This window comes from Musca vetustissima, unplaced genomic scaffold (genome assembly GCF_032173495.1).
Source record: "Musca vetustissima isolate MV318-11 ecotype Yass unplaced genomic scaffold, APGP_CSIRO_Mvet_v1 utg25509, whole genome shotgun sequence".
Lineage (NCBI taxonomy): Eukaryota > Metazoa > Arthropoda > Insecta > Diptera > Muscidae > Musca > Musca vetustissima.
In genome coordinates this window covers 309459-326440 of record NW_026885149.1, presented here as the reverse complement: position 1 = coordinate 326440, position 16982 = coordinate 309459, and the positions used below count along the sequence as shown (strand labels likewise).

Here is a 16982-nt window from a genome sequence, read left to right as displayed (position 1 = left end):
TTGAAATTTATTGTCTGACTGGCGTTTTTATGTTCACATTATCGAACCAACAAACATCTAACATCTGACTGTCACGTAACCATAAACATTTTTGTGGTTGCCTGATGACTGAGAGAAATTAATGGCCAAACTGGCAAGCAAGCCGATAATTCAGCAAGAGTGTCATTCAAAAATGACACCGATTTAGAGGAAAATATTTATATTTTATATTTATATGAAAAATACAATGTTGTTACGATATCGCACTGTGGAAATTCAATTGTCCTATCTTTATACTTTTATGTCTTTGGTGAAGTTACATGTAGGCACCCATCATTGTATTATCTTCTTTTTTTGGTGTTATTTTCTTATTCTTTGTTCCTCTTTAATTTCTCCTCATCTTTTGCTCCGTTTTAACCATAATTTTCTATCAAAAATTCGACTTATGTCTCCCTAACATCAAACTCGATGAGAATAGACGTGTTCAACTTTTGATGAGAGTGGACGTGTTCAATCGCGTCGCGTCCGTGAATTAACGAAGAAAGTGCTAAAGCAAAGGGTGAAAAGAGTGTTTGTGTTTTTATTTGTTGCCGACGTATCAGAATATTTTTTATGCGTCTACGTCCAATAAATATTTTAATCGAACGAAACCAGCAACAAATCGTGCTGCCAAAGAAGAGAAAAATCGCACCACATATGAAAATAGCCAATAAATATGGATTGAAAAACGGATTCGTGGGTTATCGACACCAATTCGAGCAGTCGCGGCAGACAGCAACATGTGTGAATGAATTTTTTAGTGCGCTACGAAAATAAAGAAAATAAAAATCAGTCTTGGAAATCAGGGGACGAACGAACGAGTGCAACAATAAACAAGAGAAAATAAAATAAGTGAAAAGAAAAGTACGCCAGCAGCAAAAACAAAGCCCGGAATCATAAGGAATAAAGAGGGAAAATAAAAGAAAAACAGCTGTTTATGTGTTGATGAAGGAGATAAAACGTCACGTCGTCGTCGTTGTTGTTCTGGTGCAAGCAAAAGGTAAAATGTCAAACAAATTCGTACGGATCAAAACCAGGATTGGTGAACGAACGTCTTATTTATACAAAAATTTTACTGTTCTGAAATTCAGTTTACGGCTTAACTCTAGTTTAGTAAAAACGATCAGATTTTTCTGAAATTTTTTCCAGAGTTAGGTATTTTTACCCTAATTATGGGGATATCTTTTTTTCTTGGGGGACGTACCCGGTTACCCGGTTATTTGACCCGAAAGTTCGGGTACGGGTACCCGGTTATATCCGGTTCACCGGATCCGGTTAATATAACCGGGTAACCGGGTACGTCCCCCAAGAAAAAAGATATCCCCATAATTAGGATGAAAATACCTAACTCTGGAAAAAATTTCAGAAAAATTTAATCGTTTTTACTAAACTAGAGTTGTTCCCAGTTTACTTATTAAATATTATTGTTTAAACGCTGCTCTATTTAACCCTTTCAGTGTTTTTGTCGAATATATTCGACATTTAAAATTACTCTCTTCCTTTGCAATTTTTCGGTTATCCTATGTACCGTTACAGTTGATGTCTTTATTTTTGCTGAAAGATAGACAAAACTGTCCGAGGGTTAAAATAAAAATTGATTTTTTTCTAAACTCTGGGCCTTCATATGATTTTAAGTACAAAATTTTAGATTTTTATTCCGACAAAAATTTTCTTTGACACTGAAAGGGTTAAGTCATGCTCCCAATAAATGGGAGATGTTTTTTATTAATATTAGGTGGATTACGACTATAGCTTTGGCTTAAGTCTAGATACGGATATCCATTATCATTTTAAAGGTTAAAGAATCTACTACATTTTACGAAATCTAGTAGATTCTTGCAAAACAATGTTTATACAGGGGTGATTCTGTTGAGTCGCCGGAGTTGCCATGTGTCCATAGGAGAAAGTCTTAAATCAGAGAGGAGCCCGTTGTAATCAGGACCTTCAAAAAGATCCGCGATCGGGTCCTAAATTAGACCTGTTATATTTCTTTGATGGTTTCGGTTCTAAATATATATATGCTGTACCAACAAGTTTGCTTTACATACTATGAACGTTGATTCATTATCTATATGAAAAAATTCCACATTTTTACATGCAAGCAATCTACAACGTCGGTATATTTTTCCCGCTTGCTCATATCAACACTTTCAATTAAAGTGCCATCATCAACAGCAGGCAACAACAAAGTCTAACGAACCAAAGTCATACATTTAAATTCAAAGTGTTCAATGCTCGATTGAGTGAATGTACAACTAACCGATAAAGACATATTTGCAACAATAGCAACAATAATTAATAAAAGAAAATAATGAAAACGAAATCGAAAATATAAAATGCAAAATCAACAAGTTGGGAGATCTCAGATCTCTTGGCATTTACAATCATACTTTGGAGTAAACAAAGTCATCTCTGTGGCTGGTCCCTTTTGTCTAACCCAGTGCTGCCAGTTAAATTTCATGAAAAATCGTCAATTTTTCAGGAAAATATCGTCATAATCGGCATTTGTATTTTAAAAAAACGGCAAAAAACCGGCAGCATATAATTTATAAATAAATTCATATTTTTTGGTTTATAACAAATCAATATTGTTTATTACATTAAAAAAAAAGATAGCAAATTCAATCCTGTATAAAAAAATAACATAAAAAATTCATTTTTCTACAAAAAATGTAGATTTTTCTAAAATATAGTAATTATTATGTACACTAGTGAGATCTTTCAGATTTACGTATAACACGGTGTGGTATTAAGGTCATAAAATAACTTACAAACTAGTACATATTTTTATTACACATTTTTAGTAATTCATTATCAATTTTGATATTAAAACAATTTGAATTATGAGCTTCTAATTTTAGTTTTGTTAAGGTTTACCTGACTAAAAATTCGTTCCACATTTGCTGTGGAGTGTGGAAGAACCATAATTCTTTGTACAAATTTAGACAAAACTGGAAAAGCTAAATTGGAGTCCCCACATTTAATTTCGGAAATTTTTTTCCAAAAACTTCTTAAATTATATTCTGCATTTTCAAAAATTTCTTCAAAATTCGGAAAGTTTAACTCCCTAAACTCGGAGTCTAAAGATTTGCCTTATTCGATGTAAAATGTAAACTAGACAGAGTACAATGCTGACAAAAAATGCAGATATCTAAGCCATTGAAAACGGCTGCGGCGAGTCGCCGATAGTTATAATGATTTAAAGCTGCCAATTTTATATGTTTGTATGGTAATGCCGTATTAAATTAAAAAGTTAGACAATTTGTGTCGATTGTTGAAATATCGGCAATTCTGAGGCAAAAATCGGCATTTTCCATTTTTAGAGTGAAAAATCGTCAAAATGCCGATAAATCGGCAAATATGGCAGCCCTGGTCTAACCCTGTGGTTATTTCTTCGCGCACACACACAAACCACCTACCTTTATATACATTAAAGTTTATATTTTATTTGAATGACGGTACTTTGTATTTGTAACTAGGTAAAGTGTTGCCCATGTACACTCAGACAGACAGGCTCATTCAGTAAATGTATACAAGAAGCAGTGCACTCTGCCATACCATCATAAGTATGCCAAAGACGTTTCATTCAAGCTTTTCTTTTAACGAAGACACCTCAACGCCACCACTTTTGTTTTTGTTTTTTCATTTCGTTTGTAGTTGCCTGAAATATATAGGCCAGAGTTGCTCTTTGTGTAGTGATAAATGTGATTGGGTGGCTGCACACTAATTTCTAATAGATATGCAAATGCAAATCCCAAAATTTTTATGTGATTGAATTTTCTCAGCGAAGTACAAAAATAAAAAACCTAGATTTAATATTAATTTGAATGCAAGCATTTTAGCAAGTTGTTTCTAAGAAGAGGATGATCTGTAATATATAGGGTAAACGCACCTAATGTTTTATATAACTTCAAATAACTAAAAAATCCCATAACTAAATATAAAAAATACCTTGAATAATCTTCAATAACACGGCAATCTATCTCTTTATAAAATTTAATCGAGATAAGTACCTTTATTCAGTCAAAATTTGGCATTTGGTCAATGAGGTTTGTCCGCACATGGAGGAGAATACTTTACAATTTAAAATCATTAAAAAATATTTGTAATTAAGATTTTTTTTTATCGATGTCGCCCTTAGAAGCAAACATTTTTAAGGTTTTCATATAGTCGGCATATGGGTGAATAATAATAATGTTAAATAAGTGTTCTAAATAACGATTAATTTATAAAAAAATCAGTAATTGGATAAAAGATTCCCTTATTTTATAATTGCGATATTTTAATAAATAAAATTAGTTTATGTAAATTTTGTAAGATAACACTGATGATGATGAAATAACAAAAAAAAAAAAAAATAATTAAATAACTGACTATTTTGCAAAAACAAAATACAAATGGTATCCCAAATAAACACTACTGAAATTAAATAAATAATTTTTGTTTATGTATTTTTTGACCGTATATATAGTAATTCTATTATTATTCATTAAAACAAATGTAATTCAGTTCAATCTGAGCCATTTTTGTGGGAGTTAGAGAAATATAAAACGGGCATTTTAATATTTAGTATTTGGGGTAGTAGTTAAACATTAAAGATTAAAATCATCACTACGTGTAAAACCACTCAAAACTGATTTGTGTCTTTAAGTTATTTGAGGTTATATGCAACAGATGCCGAAATTAGAAGCAGTTGTTAAATTTTTTGCTCGAAATTTGGAAATTTAGGCCAAAATACAGTTGATTAAATGTATTTATTGAGGAAACTATTTAGGAATCAAATCAATTAATTTTCTGTAAATGTATGATCTTCATTTTAATATTATTTTACAACACTTCTTTTACCTCTTAATAAACTATAATGTCGAAAAACATAATGTCCATATCAAGTTTGGAAGAGTTATTATTTACACAATGTAATTCAATTTTCTTTACGTAGAACCTATATGTATACCCTCCGATTCCGTATCTATATTGAAGTCATACAAATATACATCATTTGAACAGTATCTTGTGTATGATGTCCAGTGTACAGCAAATTTATTTCATAATTGCGTAGGAATTTCGACCATCCCACTCACTTACTTACCTACCTATACATATTGTTAAATTGTTAGTACTTTCGCTAATCGGTATTTTGTGGTGCTTAGCGTGCGACATTCGTATTAATAACACTTGCTGTGTAATTTTGTAGCAATAAAACTGCTGTGGATATGGCTGTTCCAATTAAAAACGCTTTTTTAAACGATTTGAGCCAAATCAAATAGAGGTTTAGTAATGGGGATGCAAATGAGATCGTCTTCTAATGTTTGGCGATGAAAACTCACATCAACAAAATTTCTAAAACGTTGACTTTTATTGCTCTATTCATTGTTCATGATTATGCATGAAAACGTAATTTACGTGTTATGACGAACATTTCATATACATACATATGTGCATACATATTTAGACGATTCCTGCTAGACACAATCCGAGTGTGTCATGATTAATGAACGTAAACAATTTAGCTTCGCCGCTGCTGATTATTATTCATTTTCCATGCAAATTCGAGGAGAGAGAGAGAAAAAATTTTATTCTTCTACTATGAGATTCTATCCATGGTGGCCTACCTCAGCCATGACTGATAGTCGACATCTTGTGCATATGAAGTGTCTTGTTCGTGGTCATACAGGACAAGAGAGGAACAACGGTTGGGTGGGATTTGTTATGACGCTTCCAAGAAAGTTCATTGACTGGGGCCATAAATAAATAAATTCGCTTAGAATAGAACTACAAGTTCCATTGGTAAGGGGAAATGTTTACTTTGAAACGACGAGTTGCATTGTTGTTGTTGCATTTTAGCAACAAATGTTATGTCAATGGCCGAGAATTATTCGTTCAATGATTGGATAAATCTAGTTCTAATTCTATTAACTGTGTTAATTAATGTTTGTTTGGAGTATATCTTTGGATGTGGATCATTGTCGAACATCATGTTGTTCTGCGTTTGATGGTTTATTTCAATCCACAGTCTACATTCACTGTGTTCGTGTTGTGTCTTTATCACAGCCGACATTGTTGTGAACGCCTCATTATGCTGCATACGTTAATTTTTTTGAATAGGAAAAAAAGATTCAAACAAAAACAACAAACTAGAAAGTATTCTGGGCTTATTTTTTACACATGTTTGTGATTATTGTTCTACACATGTTCCGTATGCTGGCTCATTTGTTTACATGAATGTGGTGTAATGAAGTGAAAACGGGGTATTCCACAGAATTGTGATATTGATTTTCTACATACATACTATATTTTAAGCAAGTAAATCGTAAACATTGTCTGAAGTTTGTATATTTATTGTAGAGCCGAAGTTCAGCATTTTATTGAATTTGTAACATATAAACCACATTTATGAACATAAAGGAAATGCCATTTGTTTATTTATCTCTCAAAGTGCGTATTTTTCAAGAACCCACTCTAATGTGTAGATTTATGTATGTATGTAGGTATATGTTTTCATTTGTAACAAGGCCTATATAAGGTCGGCCAGTAAGCACATCTGAGTATAAAGTTTGCTGTCAAATCATATTTTGAAACCTATACATACGTACAAAATTATGATAGACGTCAAAACGAAAATATTAATATTTTGTGAACATTCAATTCAATTTTAATTTACATCGTCTTTGTGAAACACATTTGGACTATTTCATTTTAAAGGCCAATTATCTTACAAAACTATAAATTGAGTTGTGTTTTGGTTGTATTTTTTATTTAAAGGCGAAACAATTTGTTTTCGCCTCGGCAAAAATATTTGACGTTAAACTTAAGTTTTCTTTATGAATTCGCTTACTGGCCGACCTTATATAGGCCTTGATTTGTAACATGTAATATGTTGAAATGTGTCATATATCCATACATTGAGGGCTCGTTGTCAAAACTCCAAAGTTAATGAATAAGAAATGTCAAATAATTATTCAAAAGAGATTTGAAAATGCTAATGGCGTTGACAACAGTTTGCTTTTATACATCAAACTTTTCTTTCAAATATTTGTCTTATGTCCGAAAGCATGCCATTATTAAATACGTATTGAATTCCATAACCACAAAACAAAAGACATAACAGTGGGACTCGAAACATTTCATACATGTATTTTATAAAGTGATATTGGTAATAAACTGAACTTTATAGGAACTGTATATTCTTGATTTAGAAAACCTAAAAATTTCAAATTTACCAGAAATTAAGAATTTTGGTTGACTTAGTAATTTGTATAAATTATTACTGGATATTGCACGATTGCCCGAATGTCCAGTAAAAGGAGTGAATTGTGAGAATAGATTTTGTTGTTATTACCACCTTACAAGGACAAATTACTCAATGCTGATTTTCGAGTTAAATCAGTTGCTTCAAGTCGAATTTGGCCATTGCATTTTTTGTGGATTTCCGGCAGTTTGCATTCTACATTGGCATCATTGAATCAATAAACGAAAATGCATTTTATTTAATCGCATTTTTGTTTTAAAATGTTCAAGAAACCATTATGAAGTCTTTACTGGAAGTCGTTCATTAACGATGCCCGAAAGGGACAGTTTCTAGTGTGATGGCAATTGTCGAACTTTGAAACAGATGAATTTACTTCTCCAAAGCCTCTAGCCCAATATGCCTGATGAAGCCGCTTAACGCTGGCTTTCCTCCATAGAGGAAAAAAATTGCTATAATTCAAAATCCACTATATTTTATATTTTAAAGTGAATAAATGTTTATACTCTTGTAATTTAAGACATTAAAAACAGTATATCTTAAGTTTTTAGTTACAGAATATTTTTTATGCATGGAATCTACCGATGATCATTGTTTTATTTATTCAGTCACACAAAAATATTTATTCAGTAACACGAGAACATAATAAGGAATTAGACCTCATTTGGACATTTTTAAAGGATTACAAAACTATTTTAGAACATCCCAGACTTTATTTTATCCAATTAATTTACTTTGAACTTGTTCAACAAGCATAACATTTGCAATTATTTATCATAAATTACCTTTTGTCAGATGTTCGCATAGCTAGAAATTAAATGTTTTGTTGGCAATGTTTATCAATTCAGAATCCATCCTCCTCATTTTCATTTCAATCGTTTTGTCAGATCTCACTTTCATTGTCATTAATTGCGTTTAACATTCCAATAGAAATGTTAATTTTTAGCTTTGTTTTTATTATTTTTTTTGCGTGTATTTAATTTGTTCTTTCTATGCAAATGTTGTATGTTATACTACTCGGTATCGTTTCCCACAGCCATAGAGATTGTCAGGTGTGACATAAAAAAACTTAGGAAAATAACAGGCATGGTGGTTCCTTTAATTAAAGAGTTTTGGTTTGTGTTGATATCAGTAGTGCGACATCTGGGTATTGTTGTTGTTCTGAACATTAAGTATTCTTGCTGGTTTTAATTAAATGAAACACTGAATGAAGAAACAAATAAACCAACTGTTGTGAATCGTTCAGCACCCAAGTTGTTTCTTTGTTGTCACATTCTAAGAAAATAATTTTCAAGAACCATTCGAATTTTCTTGTTTAAAATTGTATGTGTTTCTGTTCCTGTGGAAAGTATTTATTACAGGAATTAATATTAAGTACATCAAGTATGCCATACTATTGTAGTTTGTCTAGTTTTTAGAAATGAAAAAAGTGTTGAAATCACTTGTTAGCGACTTTTTGTCACATTGAAAACACATTTGTTTGAACAACGACCATTAAGTTATCTTTATTTTTATATTATTTTACAACACTTGTTTTAATAAATTACACAAAAAAAAGAACAGAAGTAGTTACATTATATTTATGTAATTCAAGAAAAACTTGTTCTATTGATACATTTTAATACGGGGCAACAGTTTGATGTTATTATCATGGCATCAATGTCATATATATATATATATATATAAATAAATTTGTTGACCATTAATGGTTTTCCTCCACAATAGAGAAGTATGATGTTTATGTTCTCAGTGATAAGTTATTGCACAAAATTGTCAACATGTGCGTACACCTTGGTTGGTATTGCGGGTAAATGTGAAAAGTTATTCTTTTTTGTATTTTTAAAACTAGTTCCGAAAGTTTGTTGCATTTACAAGTAAATATTCAACACTTTGAATTGAATTTCCCATTCAATTATAAAAAGAAATTAAACTTTTACAACAACACCCAAAAATGGTAATTCTTTACTAATTTCAAAAGTTTTTTTCAATGCAATCAAACATAACGTTAGCTGCCGCTATGCGCAAAAAAGTAAACTTTTTGAATTGCTTTTACATCGACCGATTAAGCCCTTCTGCTCATGTTGCTCAACAACCAAACCCAAATGAACATCTGTTGTAGCTTAGCCCACAGGTTACCCATGGCAGATTTTATGGAAACGATGGCCGAAACAACAAAAATCAACCTCAAAGGCCACTGATGCGGTTATCACTGCAATTACTTGTGAGCTCTCTAATTAAACATTTCTTCCGTAAGACAAAGTGGAAAATAGTTTTTTTGTTGTTGTCTTGCTTTTGGCCAAAATGCTGATGCTCTAGTGCTGGTGATAGCACAAAGACAATTGCTATTTCTCCAACAAAAGGTATGGGGACTGCACTCTGGCAAAGGCACTGATTACCAGCCGTTCGGTTCAAAGTCGTTTTTAAACAAACACACTTACCCACGCTTTGGCTCTGCAGTTCACAGACGAGCCGACAAATTGTGTTAAATTACAAGTGTTGCTGCAACACAAACCCACAGATTCTTTCACTGACAAAAGTGCCACCATGTTGGAACAACTCTATATATGGGTTCATTCAGTGACTGAGTTTTAAGTGTGACTTGTGCAGCGTTCAAATGAAGGGGATTCGAAGGGTACAGCGATAGGCCTTTATCAAAAAATGTTCTATGTCGACAACAAAGGATGTAACCATTAACCACATAAGTTGTCAATTATAAAAAAAAAACCGTAGACGCTTTTTTGCCAATAAATATTAAAAAATGTATAATACGGTATAACTGGGTATAAATATAACAGTAGACATTTATATATACATATATACAGTGTATATATATATATATATATATATATATATCGTGGGCAAAAAGGCGTAACTAACAAAAAATTATTTTTTTTGAATGAATAATTCACAAATTGTTGCCAATTTTTAAAAAAATGATAGTCTATTATTCGTCATATGCAATATCACCCTGCCGGGCACATTTCACATGATTTTACAAAACAGTTTTTTGCTTCTCCTATTTTTTATATTTTTGCTGTAAATGATTTTATGTGTGGTTAGGATTTTCAAACAAAGTAGTAAAGTATAAAAATTACACAAGACGTTAAATGAATTTATAAATTAAATTGAATATTCCTATTTGTATTGGGAAACAATTTCATAGTTCGTATTATTTACATTTATTAAATTTTATTTTGATTCTATGGAAAAATATTTAATCGAAATAAATACATACCCGAATTTGTTGACATGTGGTCAACTCGCATACTCCAACAGACATAGCACTAATTAGTCGATCTTATTAAAAAAGGCCTCCTAGTGACTATTTACATAATTACAGCCGTTTCGTGCTAATGTGGGTGCCAACGACTACAACATGGCCAGCTGTACACACAGCACACTCTGATGTGCCAGCATTAGTCCTAGTACAACATGTTCCTCGGTGTGCATATAACCACGTAAGTGTATACAGATGAGAGACCCCCTTGAGAAGGATTGAATTTGTACAAAAAAGGTTCTCACTAATTGCTTTCACATTTTGGCAATTTAGCAAGGGAACAAGTTGTGTTATTTTTTCATATTCTTCTTCTACTTCTCAATTAAAATCAGAGTTGGTGCACTCATGAAAGTCTTGTGTTTGACTCCGTATGAATATTTGTATTATGAATATGCTGGTGGCCATTCGTTCAGTTACATGGTAACAGGCTACTTCTTCCCCCATATTCCCGTTGTATGTGTCCTAGCTCTTTTTATTTAGCCATGTAAGTATGGGTGGGTATGTAGCAGATGGGTTGGTTGGCTGGTTGGCACACTGCTAGATGCCAACAGGCAACAATAAAGGGGTATTAGAAGTTTTTAATCCTAATCTGAAAATTTGTATAAAACACTCATTTGCCGCATTTGAAGTTACAAAGTTGCAGATCCGAAAATCTCTTTACAACAAGTTGCTCACCTGCAATTTCCGTTTCCGTTGCTTATGTTTGTACTCTTCTCTGTTTTGTTCTCGTTACAGTTATGACGGACGTTATAACCGAAAGTTGGTTGTATTACGTGTTAGTGGTCCTGATGTTGATACCAGTTTATATGTTGTTTACACTCTTGAAGTTTTTCGGTTGGAAATTGTTTGTTAACAATTAATCCCTATCACAGACAACGTCACACACACCCATCCACACATAGATACAAACCTATTGATTACCAACACACCAGATTCATAGGAGTGTGTGTGTAGGTGTTTATGTATCATTGGAGAAAGGACATTAATCCGCATACAAAGTAAGTCTAATTAATTTTCTCTTTTAATTAATACTTCACAATAGAAAAACAAGGACAGCCCCTAAACATCCACACGCTCATTAACACCTATTGTGACAGACAGTGTCAATTCATGGCCTTGCGAGGAGGAGGAGGCAAATATATTATGTAATCATAACTAGATGGATAGCCTGGATTAGATGTGGAAAATATATAATAAATAAAGAACGTAATATAATATCAAGTTTGGAAATTTCAATAAGATTAACACAATGATTGAAAAAGATATAGGTATAATGAAAACTTTTTTAAGAAGATCCTTACAAAAAAGTAATTTATTTTGTATTTCAGTCAAATTTAAGAAATATAGATAAGTGTTATTGTAGTGAAAGACTTTTATATATGATTCAAGTGCAACTAGAATGTATTTCCCTGGAGTATTTTACAGTAGGTAGGAATTTTATCAAATTTTTCAGTATCTTACCATCCAACACGAGGAAAGCTTTTAGACCATGTGAAGAAATTGCTCCAAAACAGTCATGTAATTTAAGATAGAACACTTCCCCCCATTATTATAACCACTTGGTGTATATTGGTAATTTTTGAGCATAGATTTCTAAGTACCCAATGATAGGCCCAAAGTATCATGGATGTCTCACTTAAACGTAGACGTATAACACTGTGACACATTGTTCAACTTGAAAGTCTTGAAACAATCGGCATCGACAAAATCTCGACAAAAGCTTGTGATAAAGAAGAAAAACACATAGTTTTGTTTTGAAATATTGGCTTAGGTTTTTGTTTTGACCTGGTTTAGGCGGATTTTCAAATAATACGTTCTGTTTATCACATGAACTACTCGAAATTTTTATTTTTCTCTTCAGCAATGTTGTACCCATTAATCAGATCTACAAATTTCATACTATTATGTCAAACAATATATGACAGGAAGTTAGTCAAAGGAAAAACAAAGGACCCTTCTTACAACCCCGTTTGGATGTGTTGACTTTTGACCTCGTGGTTATAGGCTCACAAAGTAATCAGAAATGAATTTTAAATCTAAATCCCAGATTGTTGTTTTTAAAAACAACTATTTATTCGTTGGAAAAGTACAGAAATGAACAGTTTTAGTAAATGTACATTAGCTAAATTTTAAATGTTGACATTAAATTTATAGAGACATCTACAATTTTCTTCTCGTTTGATATTGGGTGTTTTATTTCCCAAAACAAACTGAAATTAAATTATTTGTGACTAAACATTGTTTCATTAGGCTTAAAAAGAATGATCAACATTTGCAGCTGTGACCATTTTTTGCTAATAAATGCCAGGCTCTTTCATTTAAAATGGAAATTAAAAAAGTTTATTTTGCCTCAAATTTTCCAAATTGCTTTTTTTCATTCGGCTAAGGAAAAATAAATAAGGGCATTTTATATTTTGTTTAATTTAATGTTTTGCCCAATGATATATGGTTGAAGTTGTAACTTGTGTTAGATTAAAAATGGCCCTAAATCAACACATTATTAATCAAACACAACTAACATGTACGTAGAGTTTTTAAAACACGCTAAGTAGTAGAAGTATTTTTTTATACAAATGATTACTTAAAGTAATATGGAGAAAACTCTTCAACGTCTTTTCGCATCACAGTGTTTAAATAAATAGTTTAAAGAGTGTGGTTTTACAATAGTCCAAAATCATCAATTTCCTCTTAAATCAAATATTCATTCGTACACCCCACGCTGGTCCTGACAACTTGGAAATAACGTTTTTATATATCTACTTTTTTAAGTGACTATAAAATATCAACCAGTGAACCCTTTGTTGCCATCAAGTGACAACTTTAATTGTATTCCACATTGCTGCCGGGCTCAAGAAACGAATTGAGCAGATGTACAAAAATTGATTCAAATAGGAAATTTGAACGGCTTTGTTGGGCATTTTCAAACTCAATTCGTTCAACTTGCTGGCGGCCATTTGGCCATGGAAGCTTCAATCATTAATAAACAAAGAAGAGACAAGAATGCTTCAATTCAAATGCAAATTATTTCGAACGCATTCCACAGCGTCAACTATGCAAATATTTCAAAACTGAATCTGAATCATCTGTCCGTCCGTCCGTTTGTTTGTCCGTCTACGCCAACAGATTTCCTGCGATTCTGCATTCGTCATTTGAATCGCAGTTGTTGTCACCCCCTTACAAAGATTTTAAATTATTATAATTGACGTTTCTCCGTTTCCGCAACGGTTTCGTCTTCACCCACCTCACCAAACCTAATGATATTGGATTTTAAGGAAACCCAAATATTTTTATGCAAATTCAAAGAAAGGATTTCATTTCCATCAACGAAAATGGAAATATTAAAATGGTCGGTTCTGCTGTGTCACGGTAAACTAGAAGACAATGCCGAAACAATACCAACAATCAACCAAATAAATACTATAAATGGAATTTAGTTTTTGTCTTGTTTGCTTTTATTATTTTCCAAATTCTTTTCACAATGGCTTTATTTGGATTATCTTTGCTTACTATCGATAACATTTCCATTTTCAGGCAAAAGGGTGGAAATAAGGTCACTTGTATGCGTGTGTGACCTGGCGGCCAAGCCTTAGTAATATCCTTAAGTAGGGGTGCGGAAAAAGAATTTTGATAAAAATCATTCAAGCATAGTCTTCGATGCGAATAAATTTGGCGAGAAAATTCAATGCTTGGATTCCTATATTGACCTAAAATCAAATTTTGGGTCAAGCTAAAGGCGAAAACGATGATCGATAATTTATGTAAGGCAAATAAATAATATATCGATGATTACAACTTATTTTTGGGACTGGCCTTGACTAATGGTCTGCTCCCGTACTGCAAGAATCTACTTCTTTTTACTACGATAACGATTTTTCCTTTATCATATCGAAGAAAATATTAAAATCTAGTAGTACAGACCATAAATCTAGCAATGCTAGGCTTTATGTAGTTTTAGTATAATTTGTCATATTTTTTTATGCAAGATTCACAAAGGAGAAACACAAAAGGAAAAAGGGATGGAGTGGTGGTTCTATTTAAAGACATTATCTCCCAATATTTTACTATTGCAATTATATTCCGATCGCGGGAGTTTCATACATGTATTAGTTTTTTTTTAATTCACACAAATTAGAAAAACAATATATTTCATTAAGGGAACCCCCCCCCCCCCCCCCCCCCATTCTCGATTTTTTTATTTTTGAGATTTGAAATGGGCTGGTAAATGAATACCAATGCTTGTTAAGGTTTGTAACTTGGCACATATGTATTTGAAGATTTAAAAAGGAAGAAAAATAATTTACCAAAATTTGTTGTTGTTTTTTGGGTTCAAAGAAAAGTCCATATTTTCGATGGCGGGCATGATAACTCCTCACTGGAACATCGGAATCCGAAAATTCCAACTGTTTTAGAAAGAGGACATGTCTGGCTCTCGTATGAACTAGGATTATTGACTTCGCACAACAATTAACAAAATGGCGGAACTTTGAAAAATTTTTTATGGAAAATCGCCTATTTTTTACCACAAACTAAGTTAAAAAATAAGGAAGATCTTCACCGATTAGCTTTATCCTAGTTCATACGAGAGCTACACACTCCCAGAGAAACGTGTCAAAATTTGAAACCGATTGGATTATTAGTTTTTGAGTTATCGTGCCCGCCATTCGTTTTGAGAAAAACGCGTTTAAAGTTTGAGAAGCCCTTTAGCCGTCACTTGATGCTAACACAATAAATCGGCTATATCTTTAAGAGTTCTTGAGATTTTCACTTGAAATTTTGTAGAGACATTCTAGAATTAGAGTAGATTCGAATTAAATCAAAAAAATTTTTGACACCGATAATGGGGGGGGTCCCCTTAAGACAGTTATTATTCATATCTTTAGAATATGTAAGCTAAACATGAGCAGCATTCGTCTGTTGAAATTTTTTGATAAATATTATTTGTTATTTGTATATACATGGATTGATTTGATGATTTATCTACCACTGTAATACCACCCACAATTACAATCAATTTTGCATGAGTGTAACAATTTTACAAACATCTATATTCTAACACACTTACGTGTATATGTATATCTGAAAACATACAATGAATTTGTGTCTGTGCTTTTTGGGTGAGAAATTTAGCCAATAAACTCAGGAATTCAACCATGAAACTAACAATGTTTGGGATCTTTGACCCTAACAACTAGAATCTACCAACAAACAAACACTCACACACATCCATCCACACCAGATTAACAATCATTCTTTAATTTAGAAGATATGTGAGCGGCCCCAATCAATGTTAGGCCGTTATGCTTTGATGCTTCTGTTAACAAGGATATGATGATGTCGCAACCATTATTGTATGTTCCATTTCTGGAAATGTTGTATCCAGGCTCCCGGATACGTACCGACTTGAAGCTGTAACAATAATAGGCAGTCATAATTCTCCATATACCACAGCCTATTACGAACACCAATTGGAAAGTATGTCAGATTTGACACTTTGTTTGGACAGACAATCGTATAATTCCTCTATGTCTAGCATAGCTGCCGTCAAACACGCACAATCACAGACACACACAAAAACATTCATTAGGTTTGTTTAATTGTATCATCACATCTGAATAAGTCCCTCGATACATATTATCTGCTAGGGAATACCCAGACGATAGCTTCGGATATGTTTGCTGTGTACGAGTGAAGTCACGCAGTGTGTTGGCTGCTGGTCCTTCGTTTTGTCGTTCAGATCAAATCTTATTGCCAATAATTCCTGCCAACGCATTGGGCCATCTGTGAAAATGCACACAACGCTGTGTATGTATTAGTTTGGACATGTTGACACGAAATGCGACACTAGGCTAATTTCATTGTAGCCACACAGCATCCTTTGAAAAATTCCCATGCGAAAATATTCGGGTAGAGTTTCGTAGGAAACGTTGATTTGTAAAGGAGATTAGGGAAATTAACGAGGTTGATTTGAAGGACACTATACTGCGTGGCAAATACAAATTCAGAAAAGCAATGACTACTTGAAAGCATTGATTTGTTTAGCCCCCATTAAGAAATTGAGAAATATGCGTATACAAATTTGAAAATTGTCAACATTGACAATGCGTATTTGCGTAATACAGACATTCAAAAAATCTGTGAATGTATTTTGTAGTCAAATTCGAAATTACTTAAAGGACATTACACATATCAAAAAAATACTCATGTCTGTGTATGTATCTTATGGAATGCGTAAATCGATTTAATAAATGTATGTATGTATATTTTTCTCTGACATAACCCTTATACTTGCATTTTGGCCAAAGTAATATAATAATATTTAGTTCTAATAATGGGGTTATAATTTTATTCTAGTCCTACTTCAACAAAACTCCAAGGAAGTGGCAAATGGGCGGGAGAGGTGGCGAAAGAACCATGGTAAACATGCAATGTTAGTTTACAACA

The 16982-nt window shown here is 32.6% G+C and overlaps 1 protein-coding gene across 1 annotated transcript; it reads left to right on the top strand.

Moving 5' to 3' along the window:
- Window positions 1–517: 517 nt before the first annotated feature.
- On the top strand, window positions 518–11434 carry LOC133332276 (uncharacterized). The gene is made up of 2 exons (XM_061540678.1): window positions 518–538; window positions 11277–11434. The coding sequence occupies exon 2, from the start codon at window positions 11279–11281 to the stop codon at window positions 11399–11401; it is 123 nt and encodes a 40-aa protein (XP_061396662.1). The 5' UTR covers window positions 518–538; window positions 11277–11278; the 3' UTR covers window positions 11402–11434.
- The last annotated feature ends 5548 nt before the right edge of the window (window positions 11435–16982 follow it).